The sequence below is a fragment of the Capra hircus genome, chromosome 26, assembly GCF_001704415.2.
Source record: "Capra hircus breed San Clemente chromosome 26, ASM170441v1, whole genome shotgun sequence".
NCBI lineage: Eukaryota > Metazoa > Chordata > Mammalia > Artiodactyla > Bovidae > Capra > Capra hircus.
In genome coordinates this window covers 29,430,680-29,449,035 of record NC_030833.1, presented here as the reverse complement: position 1 = coordinate 29,449,035, position 18,356 = coordinate 29,430,680, and the positions used below count along the sequence as shown (strand labels likewise).

The 18,356-nt window shown below is 37.1% G+C and overlaps 1 protein-coding gene across 5 annotated transcripts in view; it reads left to right on the top strand.

The window, feature by feature from the left end:
• The window catches only part of BTRC (beta-transducin repeat containing E3 ubiquitin protein ligase), a 182,628-nt gene that overhangs the window by 93,802 nt on the left and 70,470 nt on the right, over positions 1-18,356 (top strand). For 2 of the 5 annotated variants that reach the window (XM_018041148.1, XM_018041146.1), the window contains one exon: positions 7,298-7,375. The exons of the other annotated variants lie outside the window; for them this stretch is intronic. In XM_018041148.1, the coding sequence (XP_017896637.1) occupies positions 7,298-7,375 (78 nt within the window). The remainder of the gene's footprint in view (positions 1-7,297; positions 7,376-18,356) is intronic. 5 annotated transcript variants of the gene reach the window in all.

The window sequence follows — 18,356 nt, the reverse complement described above, 5'->3', positions numbered from 1 at the left end:
TGAAATGTTCCATCTGAGTGTTGTGAATGAGTTGTTTTGAGCAGTCAGGTTTTTCTAGTTGGCTCAAGGTTAAGTGGTAAAATACAACTTTTATTTTTATTGAAGGAATTTTTTTCCTTCAGTTTATTTTTCATTTATCTGACTTCTGTTTTTCCATTTATTAACATATTTTCTTCTGGATTTCATCTGTTCGGTTAATTTTTATTTTGACATAATTTCAGATGTACAGAAAAGTTAAAAGAATAGTAATAAATAAATAAATAAAATCCCCTTATACTCTACATAGATTCTCCATATGTCAACACATTTGCTTGATCTCTGTTTATACATGAAGTGAAGTGAAGTGAAAGTCACTCAGTCGTGTCTGACTCTTTGCGACCCCATGGACTATACAGTCCATGAAATTTTCCAGGCAGCAGGTAACCCCTTCTCCAGGGGATCTTCCCAACCCAGGGATTGAACCCAGGTCTCCCACATTGCAGGCAATCAGTTCAGTTCAGTTCAGTCGCGGAGTCGTGTCTGGCTCTTCATGACCCAATGAACCGCAACACACCAGGCCTCCCTGTCCATCACCAACTCCCGGAGTTTACCCAAACTCATGTCTATTGTGTCGGTGATGCCATCCATCTCATCCTCTGATGTCCCCTTCTCCTGCCTTCAATCTTTCCCAGCATCAGGGTCTTTTCAGATGAGTCAGCTCTCCGCATCAGGTGGCCAAAGTATTGGAGTTTCAGCTTTAACGTCAGTCCCTCCAGTGAACACCCAGGACTGATCTCCTTTAGGATAGACTGGTTGGATCTCCTTGCAGTCCATTACAGGCATATACATATATATTAACGGGCTTCCTGGTGGCTCAGTGGCAAAGAATTTGCCTGCAATGCAGGAGGTGCAGGTTCAATCCCTGAGTCAGGAAAATCCCCTGGAGGACGGCTTGGCAGCTCACTCCAATATTCTTGCCTGCTGAATCCCATAGATAGAGGAACCTAGCAGGCTACAGTCCATAGGGTTCCAAAGAGTCAGACATGACTGAAACAACTTAGCATGCACACGTATATATTAATATCAATTTATTTATTACTTTTTCTGAGCTCTTTTAAAGTTAGTTGCAGACACATGTCCTTTTACCCCTAAATATTTTCATTGCATATTTCTAAGACCAAGGACATTCTTTAAATAACCACAGTACAAATGATGCAAATGAACTTATTTACAAGAAAAAATAAACTCACAGACATAGAAAACAAACCTAACCTAGGGTTACCAAGGGGGAAAGGGAGGAGGGGTTTTGGAATTTGGGATTAACACTATTACCATATATAAAATAGATAAACATAAGGACCTACTATATAGCACAAGGAACTATAGTTAATATCTTATAATAACTTGTAATGGAAAAGAATCTGAAAAAGAGTAAATATAAATGTATAGCTGAATCACTTTGCTGTGTACCTGAAACACTGTAAATCAACAAAACTTCAGTTAAAAAAAAAAAAAATAACCCCAGTCCAGACTGTCGAAGCCAGGAAGTTGAATGTATAAACAGACTTTGGTACATCCATACAGTGCTACTACTTGCCAATAAAAAGGAAAGAACTGCTGAAATATGAAAGAACACAAATAAATCTCACAAATGAATGTATTTATTATGTTAGGTGAGAAGACAGACTCAAAAAATCACATACTATATGATTCATTGTATGACGCCTTAGAAAAGACAGAATTATTGAGACAAATAGTAAATCAGTGATCCCTAGGGAAAGGAGTTGACTATATCAAGGGGAATTTGGAAGGTAATGTAACTGCTTTACATCTTGATTGTGGTGGTGGTTATATAACTTTATGGTTTTCTCAAAACTCAATAGAACTATACACCAAAAAAAAATTTGTTTTTCCACATGTTAATTTTAAAAGTAGAGAAACAATCAGGAAATTAACATTGATATGATGTTATTAGTTCATCTAATAGACTTGTTCCAAATTTTTCCAATAATTCTGATACTGTTCTTTATACAAACCTTATATCATAATGCCCACTCAATAACTGCCTGTCAAGAACAGATGAAGTAAAGGGTGGAGAAGAAAATTGTGGATATGGGCTCGATAGTCCTTACTCACCCGGTTAGGCTCAGATCACTTATTTTTCACTATATAATTCAGTGCAGAGGCGTTTACCATCAATTTTGTTTCAGCTCCTCCCCCCACCAAATAACTTCAGATCACAGGCTGCATTCAGTTTTCTCTGTTTAGTTTTCTTTAACCTGTAACAGTTCCTTAGTCTTCCTTTGTATTTTATGACCTTGACCCTTTTTTGTAGGTACAAACTAGAAATTTTCCAAGATTTCCCTCAATTCAGCCTAGTCTATTGTTTCTCATGAGCAGATTGAGGTTATATGTTTTGGGCAGGGTTACCTAAGAAGTAATAATGTGTTCTTCTGAGTATATCATATTAAGAGGCACATAATGTTAAGGTTTTTTCTACCAGATCTCTCTTCTGTGAGGCTATTTTTTCTTTTGTAATTATTACGTATCTTATGTAGAAATATTTTGAGATTATGTGATTATCCTCTTATTTGTCACCTGCTAATTTGTATGAAAACTAAGATCATGGCATCTGGTCCCATCACTTCCTGGGAAATAGATGCGGAAACAGTGGAAAACAGTGTCAGACTTTATTTTTGGGGCCTCCAAAATCACTGCAGTCACCATCTGCAGTAAAATTAAAAGACGCTTACTCCTTGGAAGGAAAATTATGACCAACCTAGATAGCATATTAAAAAGCAGAGACATTACTTTGCCAACTAAGGTCTGTCTAGTCAAGGCTATGGTTTTTCCAGTGGTCATGTATGGATGTGAGAGTTGGACTGTGAAGAAAGCTGAGCGCCGAAGAATTGATGCTTTTGAACTGTGGTGTTGGAGAAGACTGTTGAGAGTCCCTTGGACTGCAAGGAGATCCAGCCAGTCCATTCTAAAGGAGATCAGTCCTGGGTGTTCATTGGAAGGACTGATGCTGAAGCTCAAACTCCAGTACTTTGGCCACCTCATGTGAAGAGTTGACTCATTGGAAAAGACCCTGATGCTGGGAGGGATTGGGGATGACAGAGGATGAGATGGCTGGATGGCATCACTGACTCAATGGACGTAAGTTTGGGTGAACTCTGGGAGTTGGTGATGGACAGGGAGGCCTGGCGTGCTGCGATTGATGGGGTCGCAGAGTCGGACACGACTGAGTGACTGAACTGAACTGAACTGAATTTGTATGATGAGTCTTACCTGCATCTTTTAGTTACCCATAAGTAGAACTTAATTTAGCTTGATTGGACATAATTTAGACTTGGACATAATTTAGCTTGATATGACCAAGGGCAGTTGTGAATATTGCTTATTGGAATGCACCATAGTTAAAGATACAAGGAATAACTGTGCTACCGAACTGGGTGATGTTGGAGAGCACAGTCTTTGAGAACCACCAAGGTGACTATCAGGTATGTTGGCTGCTTAATCATTCCCAGCCATCCTCAAGACTGTAGAGCTATTAATTTCTTATTCTCTGGCTTTCTGGCTCTCCTCTTCACTCTGAGGTGGGTACCTTACTCCTTGCTCCTGATAACATGACTGTTTAATGTTACTACCTCTGTTTTAAGCAACAAAATAATTGAATTTTTTGAATTGATTGAATTGAATTGATTTGTTTTCTCATGGTGGATGGTCCAGTAAAAGTAAAAAATGATTAAAAGAAGTTGGGAAAAAGAGCAAAAAATGTTGGGTTAAATGATCTAAAAGAGAACTAGCTGTAACAGTGTTTTTCTCCTTTTCCTGCTTGTTAATGTTAAAGTTACCCTTTTTTTTAAAACAACAAAATAATATATATATCCTTTGCCCTGATGGGATGGAGAAGGGAAAGGAGCTCCTCTTCAGCTCTGTGTTCTGCTCTAAGGTAGTAATCATCCTTTAGCTCCCTTTATCTTTTAATACCTTAGACATTCTTATAATGCTCACTCAGTAGTTTCCCATCTAAATCAGGAAAAATAGAGGGTCAGGAGGAAGAAAATTGCTGATTTGGGCTAGATAGCCACTGAGCACCGAAGAATTGATGCTTTTGAACTGTGGGGTTGGACAAGACTCTTGGGAGTTCCTTGGACTGCAAGGAGATCCAACCAGTCAATCGTAAAGGAAATTAGTCCTGCATATCCATTGGAAGGACTGATGCTGAAGCTGAAGCTCCAATACTTTGGCCACCTGATTCGAAGAACTGACTCATTGGAAAAAACCCTGATGCTGGGAAAGATTGAAGGCAGGAGGAAAGGGGGATGACAGAGGATGAGATGGTTGGATGGCTTCACTGATGGACAGGGAAGCCTAGCGTCCTGCAGTCTATGGGGTCGCAGAGAGTCGGACACAACTGAGCAACTGAACTGAACTGACTCATTGCATTAGGTTAAGATCACAGGTTTTTTTGCTAGGTAATTTAGTGTAGAGAGTTTGCCATCAATTTTGTTTCATCCAAAGCACCTGTAGAGTAAAAATGTGATTTATAATGTCTTCATTATAACAGACTTTCACCAGAAAGTAATTAAGCTTCCAACTTTATTATGATGACATTTAAAAAAAACAATTAATTTTGAAATATAGGACCTTATTGAACTAAACAGGTTTAGGTGATCTGAAATGGTATTTTATTTAAAGGAGGGTGTGTAACTTCATGGACTGGGAAGTAGTTACTTAATAGATTATAAGTTACTAAAATTGAATACTGGCTTAATTGAATATAATTCATTTGTATCGGAGAGTAAAAGCAGTTAGAATTCTGAAGTTATTGAGCCTCTATCCCTAGCTTGTAACATAACATTTTTTTCCTTTTCTTTGTATTGATTTTAGGGACCTTTAATGTAAAGTGATCATTATAAATGTAAAATATCAAGTTAAACCTCATAAGAGATTTCTGGCCAGAAGGAATACCTTAGTGTGCTGGCCTATCAAGGTGTGACACAGAAGGCACACAGATGTTAGCCATAGAGGGCCTCTTGATACAAATGGAAAAAAATGTATACTATCTAAGTTTAAAACACCATTATGATCCTGTATTCAATTTCATACTTGTATGAAATTTTTCAGATAAACTCATGTTGGATATAATTTTTAGATCTGAAAGTAACTCTTCAGAATATGATGATTATATGTAATATAATGAGTAAATCAGCTGCACTTTCTAAGATGCTAACATTACACACGTAATTGGATGAGAGCATGGCAACCTACTCCAGTATTCTTGTCTGGAGAATCCCATGGACAGAAGAGCCAGGCGGGCTATGTCCACAGGGTCGCAAAGAGTTAGTCACGACTGAAGTGACTTAGCACACACTCATACATGTAATTGTGGAAAATAGAGCCCAAATAGTGTGTATTTCAGTTTTCTGTATTTTGCCTTGCAGATAGTGATTTACATGTGTTGGTTACCAGATTTTTTTCAGTTGTTTTTTAATGTGGTAAAATACATATAAAATTTATCATCTTAACCATTTTAAAAGTATACAGTTCAGTGATATTAAATACATTCATAATGTTGTGCAACCATCACCCCCATTCATCTCCATAACTCTTTTCATCTGGTTAAACTGAAACTCTACCCATTGAACAATAATTCCCCATTCCTTCCTTCTCATAGCCCCTGGTAACCAACATTCTACCTTCTGTATGTATGATTTTGAATACTCTTAAGTGTGTTATGTCAGTGGAATCATATTGTATTTATCTTTTTATGACTAGCTTATTTCACTCAGTATAATGTCTTAAAGATTCAACAATTTTGTGGTGTCAGAATTTCCTTCCTTTTTAAGGCTGAATATTGTTCCATTTTAAGTATATACTGCATTTTACTTAACCATTCATCCATCAGCGTACACTTGCATTGCTTCCATGTTTTAGCTGTTGTGGATAATGCTGCCACAAACACAGATGTACAAATATCTCTTTAAGATTCCCCCTTCAGTTCTTTTGAGTATGTACTCAGAGGTGGAGTTGTTGGATCATATAGTAGTTCCTTTTTTAATTCTTTGAGAAACCATACTGTTTCCCATAGCAGATATACCATTTTACATTCCCCCCAAAGATGCACGAAAGTTGCAGTTTTTCAACAGCCTTATCAATACCTGTTATTTTTTGCTTGTTTGTTTTTGACAGTAGCCTACCTAATGAATGTGTGGTACCTTGTAGTTTTGCTGTTCATTTATGAAATGAGTAGTGATACTGAATATCCTTTCATGTGCTTGTTGACCATTTGTATTATTCTTGGGTAAATGTCTGTTCAAGTCCTTCATCCACTTTTGAATCAGGTGGTTCTGTTTTTTGTTGTTGAGTTTTTACAACATCTGTCTATATTCTGGATGTTAATTCTTTATCAGATAAATAATTTGCAATCTTCCCCCCCTTTTTTATGGGTTGCCTTTTTACTCTGTTCATATTTAGAACTCTGAACTTGCTTCTAACTGAATTGTTATTTCCCTCTTTTTTAAGTATTAAACATCTCATTGACATTTTAGGGTCTTCTAACTGCTATTTGAGTTTATAGTGGCAAGAGTGGATTTTAACTGTTAAACCCTGATTACATTTTATTGCTTTGAGCTAACTAAGCACTATTTTTAATAAAATCAAATCTGAGAAGAGAGGAAGAGAAATAACTAAATTTTTTAGGATCTGACTTAGAGAACTTAGACCAGTCAAACTTTACTATGGTTTAAAACTAATTAAGAGAAGGCAGTAATCCTGGCTTAAGTTGTTATCAGCTAAATATGAGTGAAGTCACTCAGTCGTGTCCGACTCTTTGCAACCCCATGGACTGTAGCCTACCAGGCTTCTCCGTCCATGGAATTTTCCAGGCAGGAGTACTAGAGTGGGTTGCCATTTCTTTCTCCAGGGGATCTTCCCAACCCAGGGATCAAACCCAGGTCTCCGGGATTGCAGGCAGATACTTTACCCTCTGGAACTTTTTCGTGTCCAGTGCCAACCTGCATTTCTAAAGAACGATAAACTAGACTCATAATGAATATGATCTGCTGGGCAGTGCTTAAATAAAGATGAAATACTTTCCCACCTAGGTCCCTACATACATTTATTTATATACATGGGCATATGTTTTCCTTTACATAAGTGTATGTCTATATGTATATAAATCTTCATATGAACAAATGCATAAATATACACGGTATTCTAGCTTACAGAATTAGAAATGTAATTCAGTTTACTCCCACAGAATAAGATTGAAGATAATGAGAACTGAATTAAAGCTTACTTTCTTTCACAGAATTCCTCAGAGAGAGAAGACTGTAATAATGGCGAACCCCCTAGGAAGATAATACCAGAGAAGAATTCACTTAGACAGGTATGAAATTCAGTCTTACTTAAAATAAAAAGCTACCAACAACAAAACAAAAGACAGGAAACCCTCAATTTGCCATTTGTTAAGTACTGGAGCTTAAATTAAGAATACTCTGAAGTTGGTCTGGCTCTCAAGCCATCAATTTCAATCAGTTAACATTGTTTTCCCAGTCATTTAAAAAATATCCTAGTTGTACAAGTACAGCGCAGTCAATTGTTTACACGTAGTGAAAACAAAATCAAAGGAAGTTTTCTTATTCAGGGAAAAATAACTTGAAATGTATCTTAAATGCAGATAGTAGAATAGTTTAAACCTTACTTTTTTATTAAGATTCTTCATACACTAAAAAATAATAAAAACCAAAAGGGATCTGCCAGTAATGAAGTTAGCTCCTATAAGTCTGAGCAAATTTGTTTGCTTTTTCTGGAAGTAAAGGCCAACATTAATGACAACTTTAAAATAATTTTTACTCACCACAGTGCCGCCACTCCTCAAAGGTAATATATTCTTTGAAAGTTCACTTCTGTGGTGCTCTGTTTTTAAAAACTAAAATGTTAAAAAAACATTTGGTCAAAAAATTGGTTCTTCTCACTGCCTGTAGCAACCTCTAACATCTTCCATCTCCCACTGGCAGCAAAAACAAGTTCTTACAGTGTTGCCAGAGAATAGGTATGCACAAATATTTATTTTAAATATAAAATTGGAGTAGATGAGCACCAGCAGTAGTAAAAATAATTTTAATTTACTTGCATCTATGGCATTATTCTAAGAAAGAGAAGAGATTGAATATTTGTGGAGCACCCACTGTGAACCTGATACTTAATTTTACTTAACCCTCACAAGAACCGTGTAAAGTTGCTAGATATGATTTCCAGTTTATAGATGAAGAAAATGGAGGCCGAAAAAGATTTGATGACTTGTTTAATTAGCAAGTCAGTGATTTGAAAGATCTCAGTGTTGCCAAAGCATTTTTACTTCAGCCCTCTACCTCTAGTCTGTAGACAGTGTTAATTTAGGGGAAAAGTAGTTGAAATTGTGACACATCATTCTTTTATTTATGTTAAAACAATTTTGGATGCAAAATTTTTTTATAAAAATAATTGTAAGTAGAAATGAATCAGTTCAGGAAGCTTTGTTAAATAGCCAGATGATCATCAAGCATTGATATTGTTCAGTTAGAGCTTTAACTCTTGGAGATAAACACCTGATCTGTAAATCTAAATATATAGGATGAAATTGAATAAGATAAATTTGGAAGTGGAAACACTCTGCCCACTATACAGAAACAACTGTCAGAAAACAATGACATGACAAAAAGTTTTGGCAACTTTATTTAAGCTAACAAACGAATTTTCACTCTGCAAAGTTATAAATTAATTTTAATAGGCTGATCCAGATGGTCCATTTGGAAAATGGATAGGCTGATCTGTTGAAAATTAAACTAAATTTATCTCTCTCATACTTCAAACTGAAGCAAGAGAGAGAATCGTGCCTATTAAGTCCAGCACATACAGATGGACCAGCAGGTCACACATGGGACTAATCTGATTCATTTAAAAAATAAATGCATACATTATTGAATCATTTTCTACTTGCAAGATCTGTTTCGTGCAGTGTTTGAAAAAATTTAATGTTTTTTTTTCATTGCTTTTTTAGCAGGTTCTCTTTACCCCATCTGCTCTAATTTAACAACCGTTTTTTAGGTTTGTTTTTATCCTCCTAGTACTCCAAAATTATTTTTCTAATATCTGTCATTCAGTGTTGAGATCCAAGCTCTGGAGATTAATTAGGTCATGAGGCTTTCCCCCCCTCCTTTCTTTGTAAAGGGTTTTATCTCTATTCTCTTTGTGAAGAGCATGAACTCAGTGTTCTTGGAAAGAGAAATGGCCTTTAGAAATGGGGAAGTAAGAGATCCTCCTGGGGCCCTCGGAGTCTTTTAGCTTCTGGGTGTTTTAACAGCCCCATGAATGCAGATTTGTAAATTTATTGCAGTGCCATCTGGTTTTTTGCTGGAACCAGATTACTGTTGGCTTGTGTCTGTCTATTGTGGTGGTCACTCCCTAGGAGCTTGCCCTCTCAATCTTAGGGATGAGTGATGAATAACAGGGGTCAATACAAGCGGGTCACAGGGCAGCTGTCCAGGACTGCTCTGAACTTGATTACCCCATCACTGAGTTTTTTAATGTAGGATATAGTATAGAAGCTGTTTAAACGCCTTCTTTTCTCTATGCATAGGACAATAATGAAATGCCGTTTGCTCTCCCTACCCCACCTTTAGTCAAGTTATATAGATAAAAAGGTGTCAGAGCTGCCTTTTACCTCAGGTAGATGTAAGTAGGATTTGCATCATGTGGCCTAGTCCCTTAACTTGAGGTTCTTTTGCATACTATTTCTAATGGGGTTTACCACTCTTTAACCACTTATTTTGAAATACTTTTATGTTCTAATAAATTTAGTGTTGTTTTAAACTAATTTTAGAGCTTATATATATTATTCTAAAGTATAGTTTAATCATTGTTGGTAGGATATGAACACGCCTGTTAATTTAGAGTTATTTAACTGTTAGAGGAACTGGAAGAAGTATTATCACTACAGTTCTTACATTAAAAAGGTAAAAGGGAATATTATAAATAACTTTATACCAAAAATTTGGCATCTTAGATGACATGGACCAGTTCCTTAAAAAACACAACTTATACCAAAACAAGGTGAAACAAAATTTGAAGAGCCCTATGTCTGTTGAAAAAACTGAATTATCAAAAGGCCCACATAGTTTTCTGGTGAACTCTATCAAACATTTAAGGAATAAATAACACCAAAATAGAAAACAGAGTAGAAAAGAACACTCCCTGACTTGTATTATGAGGTTACCATAACCATAATTCTAAGACTTGAGAAAGACATTAGCAGAAAAAATATTGAAAGAGGAAGTCAGAAGACATTACTCCCTGTGTCACCAAGTTGTTTTGTATACCTGCTTTTCCATTTTATATCCAACATCAGAACGCAGTAGAGTTGGGAGGTGGGGGGGTGGGGTGGGGGATGTAATTATTCTTTTCATTTTCTAAATTTCTGAATAATCTTCTGACCTCTTGTTATTTTAAGTGTAAACTTCTATTTAAAAGATGTGCAGAGTAGCTACAGTTCTCTTTTTACTTTTATTCCTAGAATGTGAAGCCCAGAAAACCATAGCAACTGTGTTCATAGTACTCATATCTGCAAACAAGGGCAAAGGCCTGAGAGGATACATGAAAGTACTCATTACTCTTTGAAAACATAGCCTTACAACATGCATACTCCTTCTTAGCTTCACATTGGTGCTAATAGGATCTGTCAACCCTGCCTTTCTCTGTAATTGAGTAAATTGTGACCTCGGTCTAATCCCTCCCCCATCCCCCATTCCCTTTGTGTATGTGTCCACTTACCATCCTGAGAACGTGGGTAGTGATAAATAAAGCATTGAGTAGAGCCGTCTCAACTCTTTGAAAGCAGCATGATGCCAGCCCTCTAGTTATATTTCTTTAAGTGTTTACGTTTTTCTGTATTCTTTCTCTTGTGTAGCTGGAACCCTGGGGATGCAAAGCCATGAGAGAGGCCAAGAAGCTAACAAAGTAGCTGTCTCCCTTGTTAGCTTGTTCCTTTATTCTTTAAAAACAAGATAAAAACCATCTGGCTCAGGGCATTACATTTTCCTCCCCCATGCACCTCTATAGATGGAGGCTTCACCTGCAGTGAGGGTTTACATTGATTAGGGAGGGAGCAGTAATTCAAGCTTCCATCCTCTTCAAGGATACTTTGCAGTCTTTAAAGGTGCTGACCCACTGAGTTAAACTGTCAAGGGAGGATAAAAAAGTATCTTCATCCCAGGAGGTAACAGCTGCCAGGTTTTCAACACCTTGCACGCTGCTGGAAAAATGTCGCAATTGTCAGCTGAAGAAAAATGACTCTGTTGTCATCTTCTGTTAATGACCGGGCCTTATAAAAGGAACTGCATAAGCCTTTTAGAAGGAATAAGTAGCTGTTTTCCTTTCCTACCACCCCACCCCTCCCCTAAATTCCTGTGTTGTTCTAAACATTGACTTGAAGTAGATGCACAGAAACCAGCGGTAAAGAACTTACAACAATCCAGTGTAAGCATGGAGGTCTGATTGGCATAGCTCCTTTATACAGTTGGATGAGTAGGAGGAACAAGCACATCAGTGACACAGAAAATGACATTATCATGTGTATGAACAAAACAACAACAACAACAAAAAGTCATTCATAAGCCAGTGAACTGAGAGAAAACATACTGTATTTCTGCTCTTAGGAGGACAATTTGTTTTCAAGCAGCATCCAGATGGGTAAATACCACGACATTTCTTTTTCAAGAGAGCCACTTCCTTTATTAAAAGAGAGAGAGAAACTCACTGAATTTACTTCCTTTAATAGCTCTATAGTGTGTATAATATGTAATGGCATTCCCTTCTTTCTGATTTGATTGATGAGGGGGAAAGGTTTAATGAAGTCCCTCATATCAGGCTGGCAGGTTTTTTTCCTGTTTGTTTTAGGTTAGTCATTTTAATTGTATTGAGTAATTAGAAGGTACACACAGCCAAGGGAGCTTTGTTCTGATAATTGCTCAAGAAAACCCATTCCTTATCTGCCGTTGCTTTATGTTAAGATATTTCTCCCCCTAGTGGAAATAGTAAGCACTTTGGCTTGGCAGTAGGCAAGGTGTAATTGCAATATGACAAACTGTGCTTCAGGGACTATCTTGTAAATACTTTAGTTTGGGGTTTGACATTATTTCATTATATATGTATGTTTTTTCCCCTATGAAACTTCCTACTTCTTTTTTCCTCCTGACGTGCTTTGGGCTTTGGATGGAAAAAAATTGCCTGAGATGTTTATTAAAAAAAAAACAAACACAAAAACATAGTGCATCCTGGGTAATGTTTTGCAGCTTGACTTAATTTTAGTCATCTGTTTTAATTACCTATTTATAAAAATGCTTTTGCATTTGTAGACATTATTTAATACTTCAGAAGAAGCACCTCATTTGAAATAAATAAATAAATTGTACTTCTTTTAAATAGTCCGTGTAAAAGACCTTAAAGGTAATTAATGTAGGTCTCTTAAGTAAGACAAAAGTGATCTTTCCAAGTCTGATGAAGTGATTTGTTTATTTAACTTCCCACTTTGGCTGAATCCTTCAGAGTCTAATAACTTTTTTGTTTTTTAAACATGGCTTTTGCAATTTGTGTCTTGCTACAAAAAACCCGTTTTCAAAAAGAAGCAATTTAATAATCAGCAGTCTTAAAATTACTTTGAGGAAGGAAGACTGTATAGGGGGTTGGCGTTTTGTTTTATTTTTATTTCAGTGTAATCATTCTTTGATAAATTGTGTAATCACTGACTTAGTAGAAAAAATATTATTGAACTCCTGGGTTGCAATGACCATAAAAAGTGTATTTTCATATAGAGACATAAGATACTGTGAATAAATTATAAAGGAAACAGTTTATATGCTGGTTGAAGTCCATATGGGCCCAATTCATTTTGTGTTCAGTGCTTAATCTGGTTGTACCATTAAAAAGGTAGGAGGGGCTATTGTACCCAGTTGCATGAGTCCTTGAAAAAAAAATCTGCCATAAGAGCAACATGGAGTGAGATCAGATGCAGCTTTGCATCTATTGAATGAGATTTGATAGCATCATTGTGGCATTTTTTTCAGTTTCACCTTTCCTAGATGTCGCTTTTAGTTTGCTTTTTCTATCCTATATATATATATTTCTATATATATATCTGAAGGTCCCTGTATACGCCTTCCCACCTCCCAATCACTAGCCATTTTCATTATAGTATATCTTGTTTTGCTATAGGGCTGCTGAACAGATTTCTTAAGCAGCTTTTTGCAAGGTTAAAAAAATGCAGCCTGGTAACAAGTTTGTGTCATTTTAAATATATACCTTCTAGTAAATAAGGAGAAGTCTGGCAATCAATCCCTTTTAGTGTGTTATATGTTTCACCTGACAACTAAACCTTCTATTGATTAGCCATTACTTTGTTAGATAATCCTATGTCATTGAATCCATTGTAAAAAATTAAACTCTTTAAAATGTTTTACCCTAGCAGCAGTGTGAAAATTGAAAACTTGTTCAGAATTACAGCCTGCTTTTACAAAGCAGGTAGTTTTCAGCAAGGCATCTTACTGGTTTATGCTTATGTGCTTTATATGCTATATAAAAACGTATTAAAGTACTCCAACGCAAAGCTCTCTGCCTCTGGTTTAGCAATGAAGCTACCTTTTCAGATGTTATGTGGAGATAGAACCTATCTTGCCTGTGGCTGTTATACTCACTAGTTTATTTTAGCTGAAAGGAGTCTTATAATAGTAAAATACTGAAAGTAAAATATTTGATTCTTTGGCCTTTTGGTTTCAGACTGATCTAAGGACTCTGACCAGTTTTAGTTTACTAATCTAGGTGACTTCCTTTGGAGAAAAAGAAGATCATATACCCATTTTACAGATGGAATGTCTAGAAAATAAAAACCTGTATATATTCTTGGTCTTCCCAGGTGGTGCTAGTGGTAAAGAACCTGCCTGCCAGTGAAGGAGACTTAAGAGACATGGGTTCAATCCCTGGGTCGGGAAGATTCCCTGGAGTAGGGCATAGCAACCCACTTCAGTATTCTTGCCTGGAGAATCCCATGGACAAAGGAATCTCTCAGGCTACAATCCATATGGTTGCATAGAGTCAGACATGACTAAAGTGACTTAGCATGCATGCACATCCCTACTCTGGAAACTCCTACAAGTTTCCTGAATCTAACTAATGTTCCCCTGAGTTGTATTATACTCATTTCTGAGGGTAAAAAAATTTTGTAGAAAAATTCATTTTCTACCTGCCATGACTTTTTTTTTTTTTCAGAAAAATAAAATAACATTTTTATTAACTGTTCAAACCTCTAGTACTTTATCCCCAAAATATTAACTGCGTACTTTTATATTTTCATTGAGATAAATGTTTCATACAGTGAATTACATATATATTAATTGCATAAATCACTGAATTTTTGACATCTTTTCAACTATGTAACCACCACCCCAGTCAAGCTCTAGGACATTTTCATTACCCAAGAAAGTTCCCTCCTTCTCCTTTCCAACCAGTTTCCCTGCCCACAATGAATCAAACATTGATCAGCTTCCTGTCATAGATTAGTTTAACCTTGCTTGAATTGTGTGTAACAGAATCATACATGTGGGGGTCTCACTCTCACTCAGCATAATGTTTATGAGATTCACTATACTGCTGTGTTTATCCAGTTGTTCATTCTCTTTTACTGTACAATATATTCCATTGAATAAATATACTACACTTTGTTTTCTTCAGTTGATAGACACTTGAGCTATTTTCATTTTTTAAAATGAAGTTGTTATGAATGTCCTTTAAGCTTTTTTGGTGAGCATGCGTTAAATACTTTTTCATGTACTTATTGGCTATTAAGATCTTTTCTTTTGTTAAGTATTTGGGGGGGGTTTGCATTAAACAAATTGCATTGTCTGTCTTGAGTTGCTCAGTTGTGTCTGACTCTTTGCGACCCCATGGACTGTAGCACACCAGGCCTCCCTGTCCATCACCAACTCCCAGAGCTTGCTCAAACTCATGTCCATTGAGTCGGTGATGCCATCCAACCATCTCATCCTCTGTCGTCCCCTTCTCCTCCGCCTTCAAACTTTCCCAGAATCAGGGTCTTTTCCAGTGAGTCAGTTCTTCGCATCAGGTGGCCAAAGTATTCGAGTTTCAGCTTCAACATTAATCCTTCCAATGAATATTCAGGACTGATTTTCTTTAGGATGGCCTGGTTGGATCTCCTTGCAGTCCAAGGGACTCTATAGAGAGTCTTCTCCAACACCACAGTTCAAAAGCATCAGTTCTTCAGTAAACATCTTTTAATTTCGTGGCTGCAGTCACCATCTGCAGTGCTTTTGGACCCCCCAAAAATAAAATCTGTCACCGTTTGCATCATTTCCCCATCTGTTTGCCAAATTAAAAGACGCTTACTCCTTGGAAGAAAAGTTATGAGCAACCTAGATAGCATATTTAAAAGCAGAGACATTACTTTGCCGACTAAGGTCCATCTAGTCAAGGCTATGGTTTTTCCAGTAGTCATGTATGGATGTGAGAGTTGGACTATGAAGAAGGATGAGCGCTGAAGAATTGATGCTTTTGAACTGTGGTGTTGGAGAAGACTCTTGAGAGTCCCTTGGACTGCAAGGGGATCCAACCAGTCCATTCTGAAGGAGATCAGCCCTGGGATTTCTTTGGAAGGAATGATGCTAAAGCTGAAACTCCAGTACTTTGGCCACCTCATGCAAAGAGTTGACTCATTGGAAAAGACTTTGATGCTGGGAGGGATTGGGGGCAGGAGGAGAAGGGGACAACAGAGGATGAGATGGCTGGATGGCATCACTGACTCAATGGACGTGAGTTTGAGTGAATTCCAGGAGTTGGTGATGGACAGGGAGGCCTGGCATACTGCGATTAATGGGGTCACAAAGAGTCGGACACGACTGAGCGACTGAACTGAACTGAACTGATGGGACCAGATGTAATGATCTTAGTTTTCTGAATATTGAGCTTTAAGCCAGCTTTTTCACTCTCCTCTTTCACTTTCATCAAGAGGCTCTTTAGTTCTTCGCTTTCTACCATAAGGGTGGTGTCATCTGCATATCTGAGGTTATTGATGTTTCTTCCTGCAATCTTGATTCCAGCTTGTGCTTCATCCAGCCCAGTGTTTCTCATGATGTACTCTGCATATAAGTTAAATAAGTAGGGTGACAATATACAGCCTTGGTGTACTCCTTTCCATATTTTAAGCCAGTCTGTCATTCCATGTCCAGTTCTAACTGTTGCTTCCTGACCTGCATATGGGTTTCTCAAGAGGCAGGTCAGGTGGTCTGGTGTTCCCATCTTTTTAAGAATATTCCACAGTTTTGGTGATCCACACAGTCAAAAGCTTAGGCATAGTCAATAAAGCAGAAATAGATGTTTTTCTGGAATTCTCTTGCTTTTTCCATGATCCAGCGGATGTTGGCAATTTGATCTCTGGTTCCTCTGCCCTTTCTAAAACCAGCTTGAACACCTGGAAGTTCATGGTTCACGTACTGTTGAAGCCTAGCTTGGAGAATTTTCAGCATTACTTGCGTGTGAGATGAGTGCTGTTGTGCTGTAGCCTGAGCATTCTTCAGAAAAGGCAATGGCAACCCACTCCAGTACTCTTGCCTGGGAAGTCCCATGGACAGAGGAGCCTGGTAAGGTTACAACCTATGGGGTCGCAAAGAGTCAGACACAACTGAGCAACTTCACTTTCACTTTTCACTTTCATGCACTGGAGAAGGAAATGGCAACCCACTCCAGTATTCTTGCCTAGAGAATCCCGGGGACAGGAGTCTGGTGGGCTGCTGTCTATGGGGTCGCACAGAGTCGGACACAACTGAAGTGACTTAGCAGCAGTAGCAGTTGAGCTTTCTTTGGCATTGCCTTTCTTTGGGATTGGAGTGAAAACTGACCTTTTCCAGTCCTGTGGCCACTGCTGAGTTTTCCAAATTTGCTGGCATATTGAGTGCTGCATTTTCACAGCATCATCTTTTAGGATTTGGAATAGTTCAACTGGAATTCCATCACGTCCACTAGCTTTGTTTGTAGTGATGCTTCTTAGGCCCACTTGACTTCACATTCCAGGATGTCTGGCTCTAGGTTCATACCATCATGATGATCTGGGTCATGAAGATGTTTTTTGTCTGTCTTAGTTCTAGATAACAGACTTTTGTCAGATATGTGTTCTGAATATCTTCTCACAATCTGTATCTTGCCTGTTTATTCATGGTGTGTTTTTGATGAGAAGTTTCTGATTTTTGAATGAAGTTCAGTCAATTAACCCTTACCTCATGATTATAAGGAAATTAACCCGTACCTCATGATATTCTAGATTTTATTCTAGAAGCTTTATAAAATTTAGCTTTTACCTTGAATTCTGGCCCATTTCAAATTAATTCTTAAGTGTGCTGTGAAATAGAGTTTGAGGCTCATTATTTTCCCCATACTTTTTTGGACTGAAAATTATTAAGATAGTTTATTTCTTCCTTCAGTTTATTATTAACATTTTATTGTACTTATTTTCTGATTTATTTGCTTGGCTAGTGATTATAGTATTTATTTATTTTATTAAAATACAGTTGATGTATTTCATACCATATTATAATAAGTTACAGGTGTACAGTATAGTGATTCACAGTTTTTAAAGGTTATACTACATTTATAGTTACTATAAAATATTGGCTATATTCCCTGTGTTGTACAATCCCCATACTTTTTTATTCACTTGTTTTGGAACCATTGCTGAAAAGACTTTCCTTTCCTCCATTGAATTACATGAGTGCCTTTGTCAGAAATCAGTTGGCTGAACAAATGTAGTCTATTTCTGAACCTGGAAAGGAGGCTGCTTGCTGCTGTATGCAGAGCAAAGGGTATCAGTGGCTGAGGCACTGACCAACTCCTACTTCATGTCCCTGCGTGACACAGATGAGTTCAAGGTCTTCTGTTTTCTAGAGGTGTCTATCCTTGCACTGAACACTGGACCGTCTTGATTATTGTAGCTTTGTTAATTCTTGAAATCAGGTAGTGTGAGTCCTCCACATTTTTATTTTTAATATTGTTTTCGCTATAGGTACTTTACACTTCTATATAAATTTTAGAATCATTAGAATTTCTATTAAAAAGAAGTCTGTGGGGTGTTGATTTGGATTTTTTTTGAAACTGAAATATCTATTTGCATAGAATTAACTGCTCAATAATAAGAGTCTTCCAGTGTGCAGACATGTATCTCCATTTGTCTTTTAGAATTTTTCTAAGCAATTTTTTCTTCAGTTTTCAGTGTACATTTTGTGAATGTAATTTGTTAGATTTATTCCTAAGTATTTAATGTTTTTCAGTGCTAT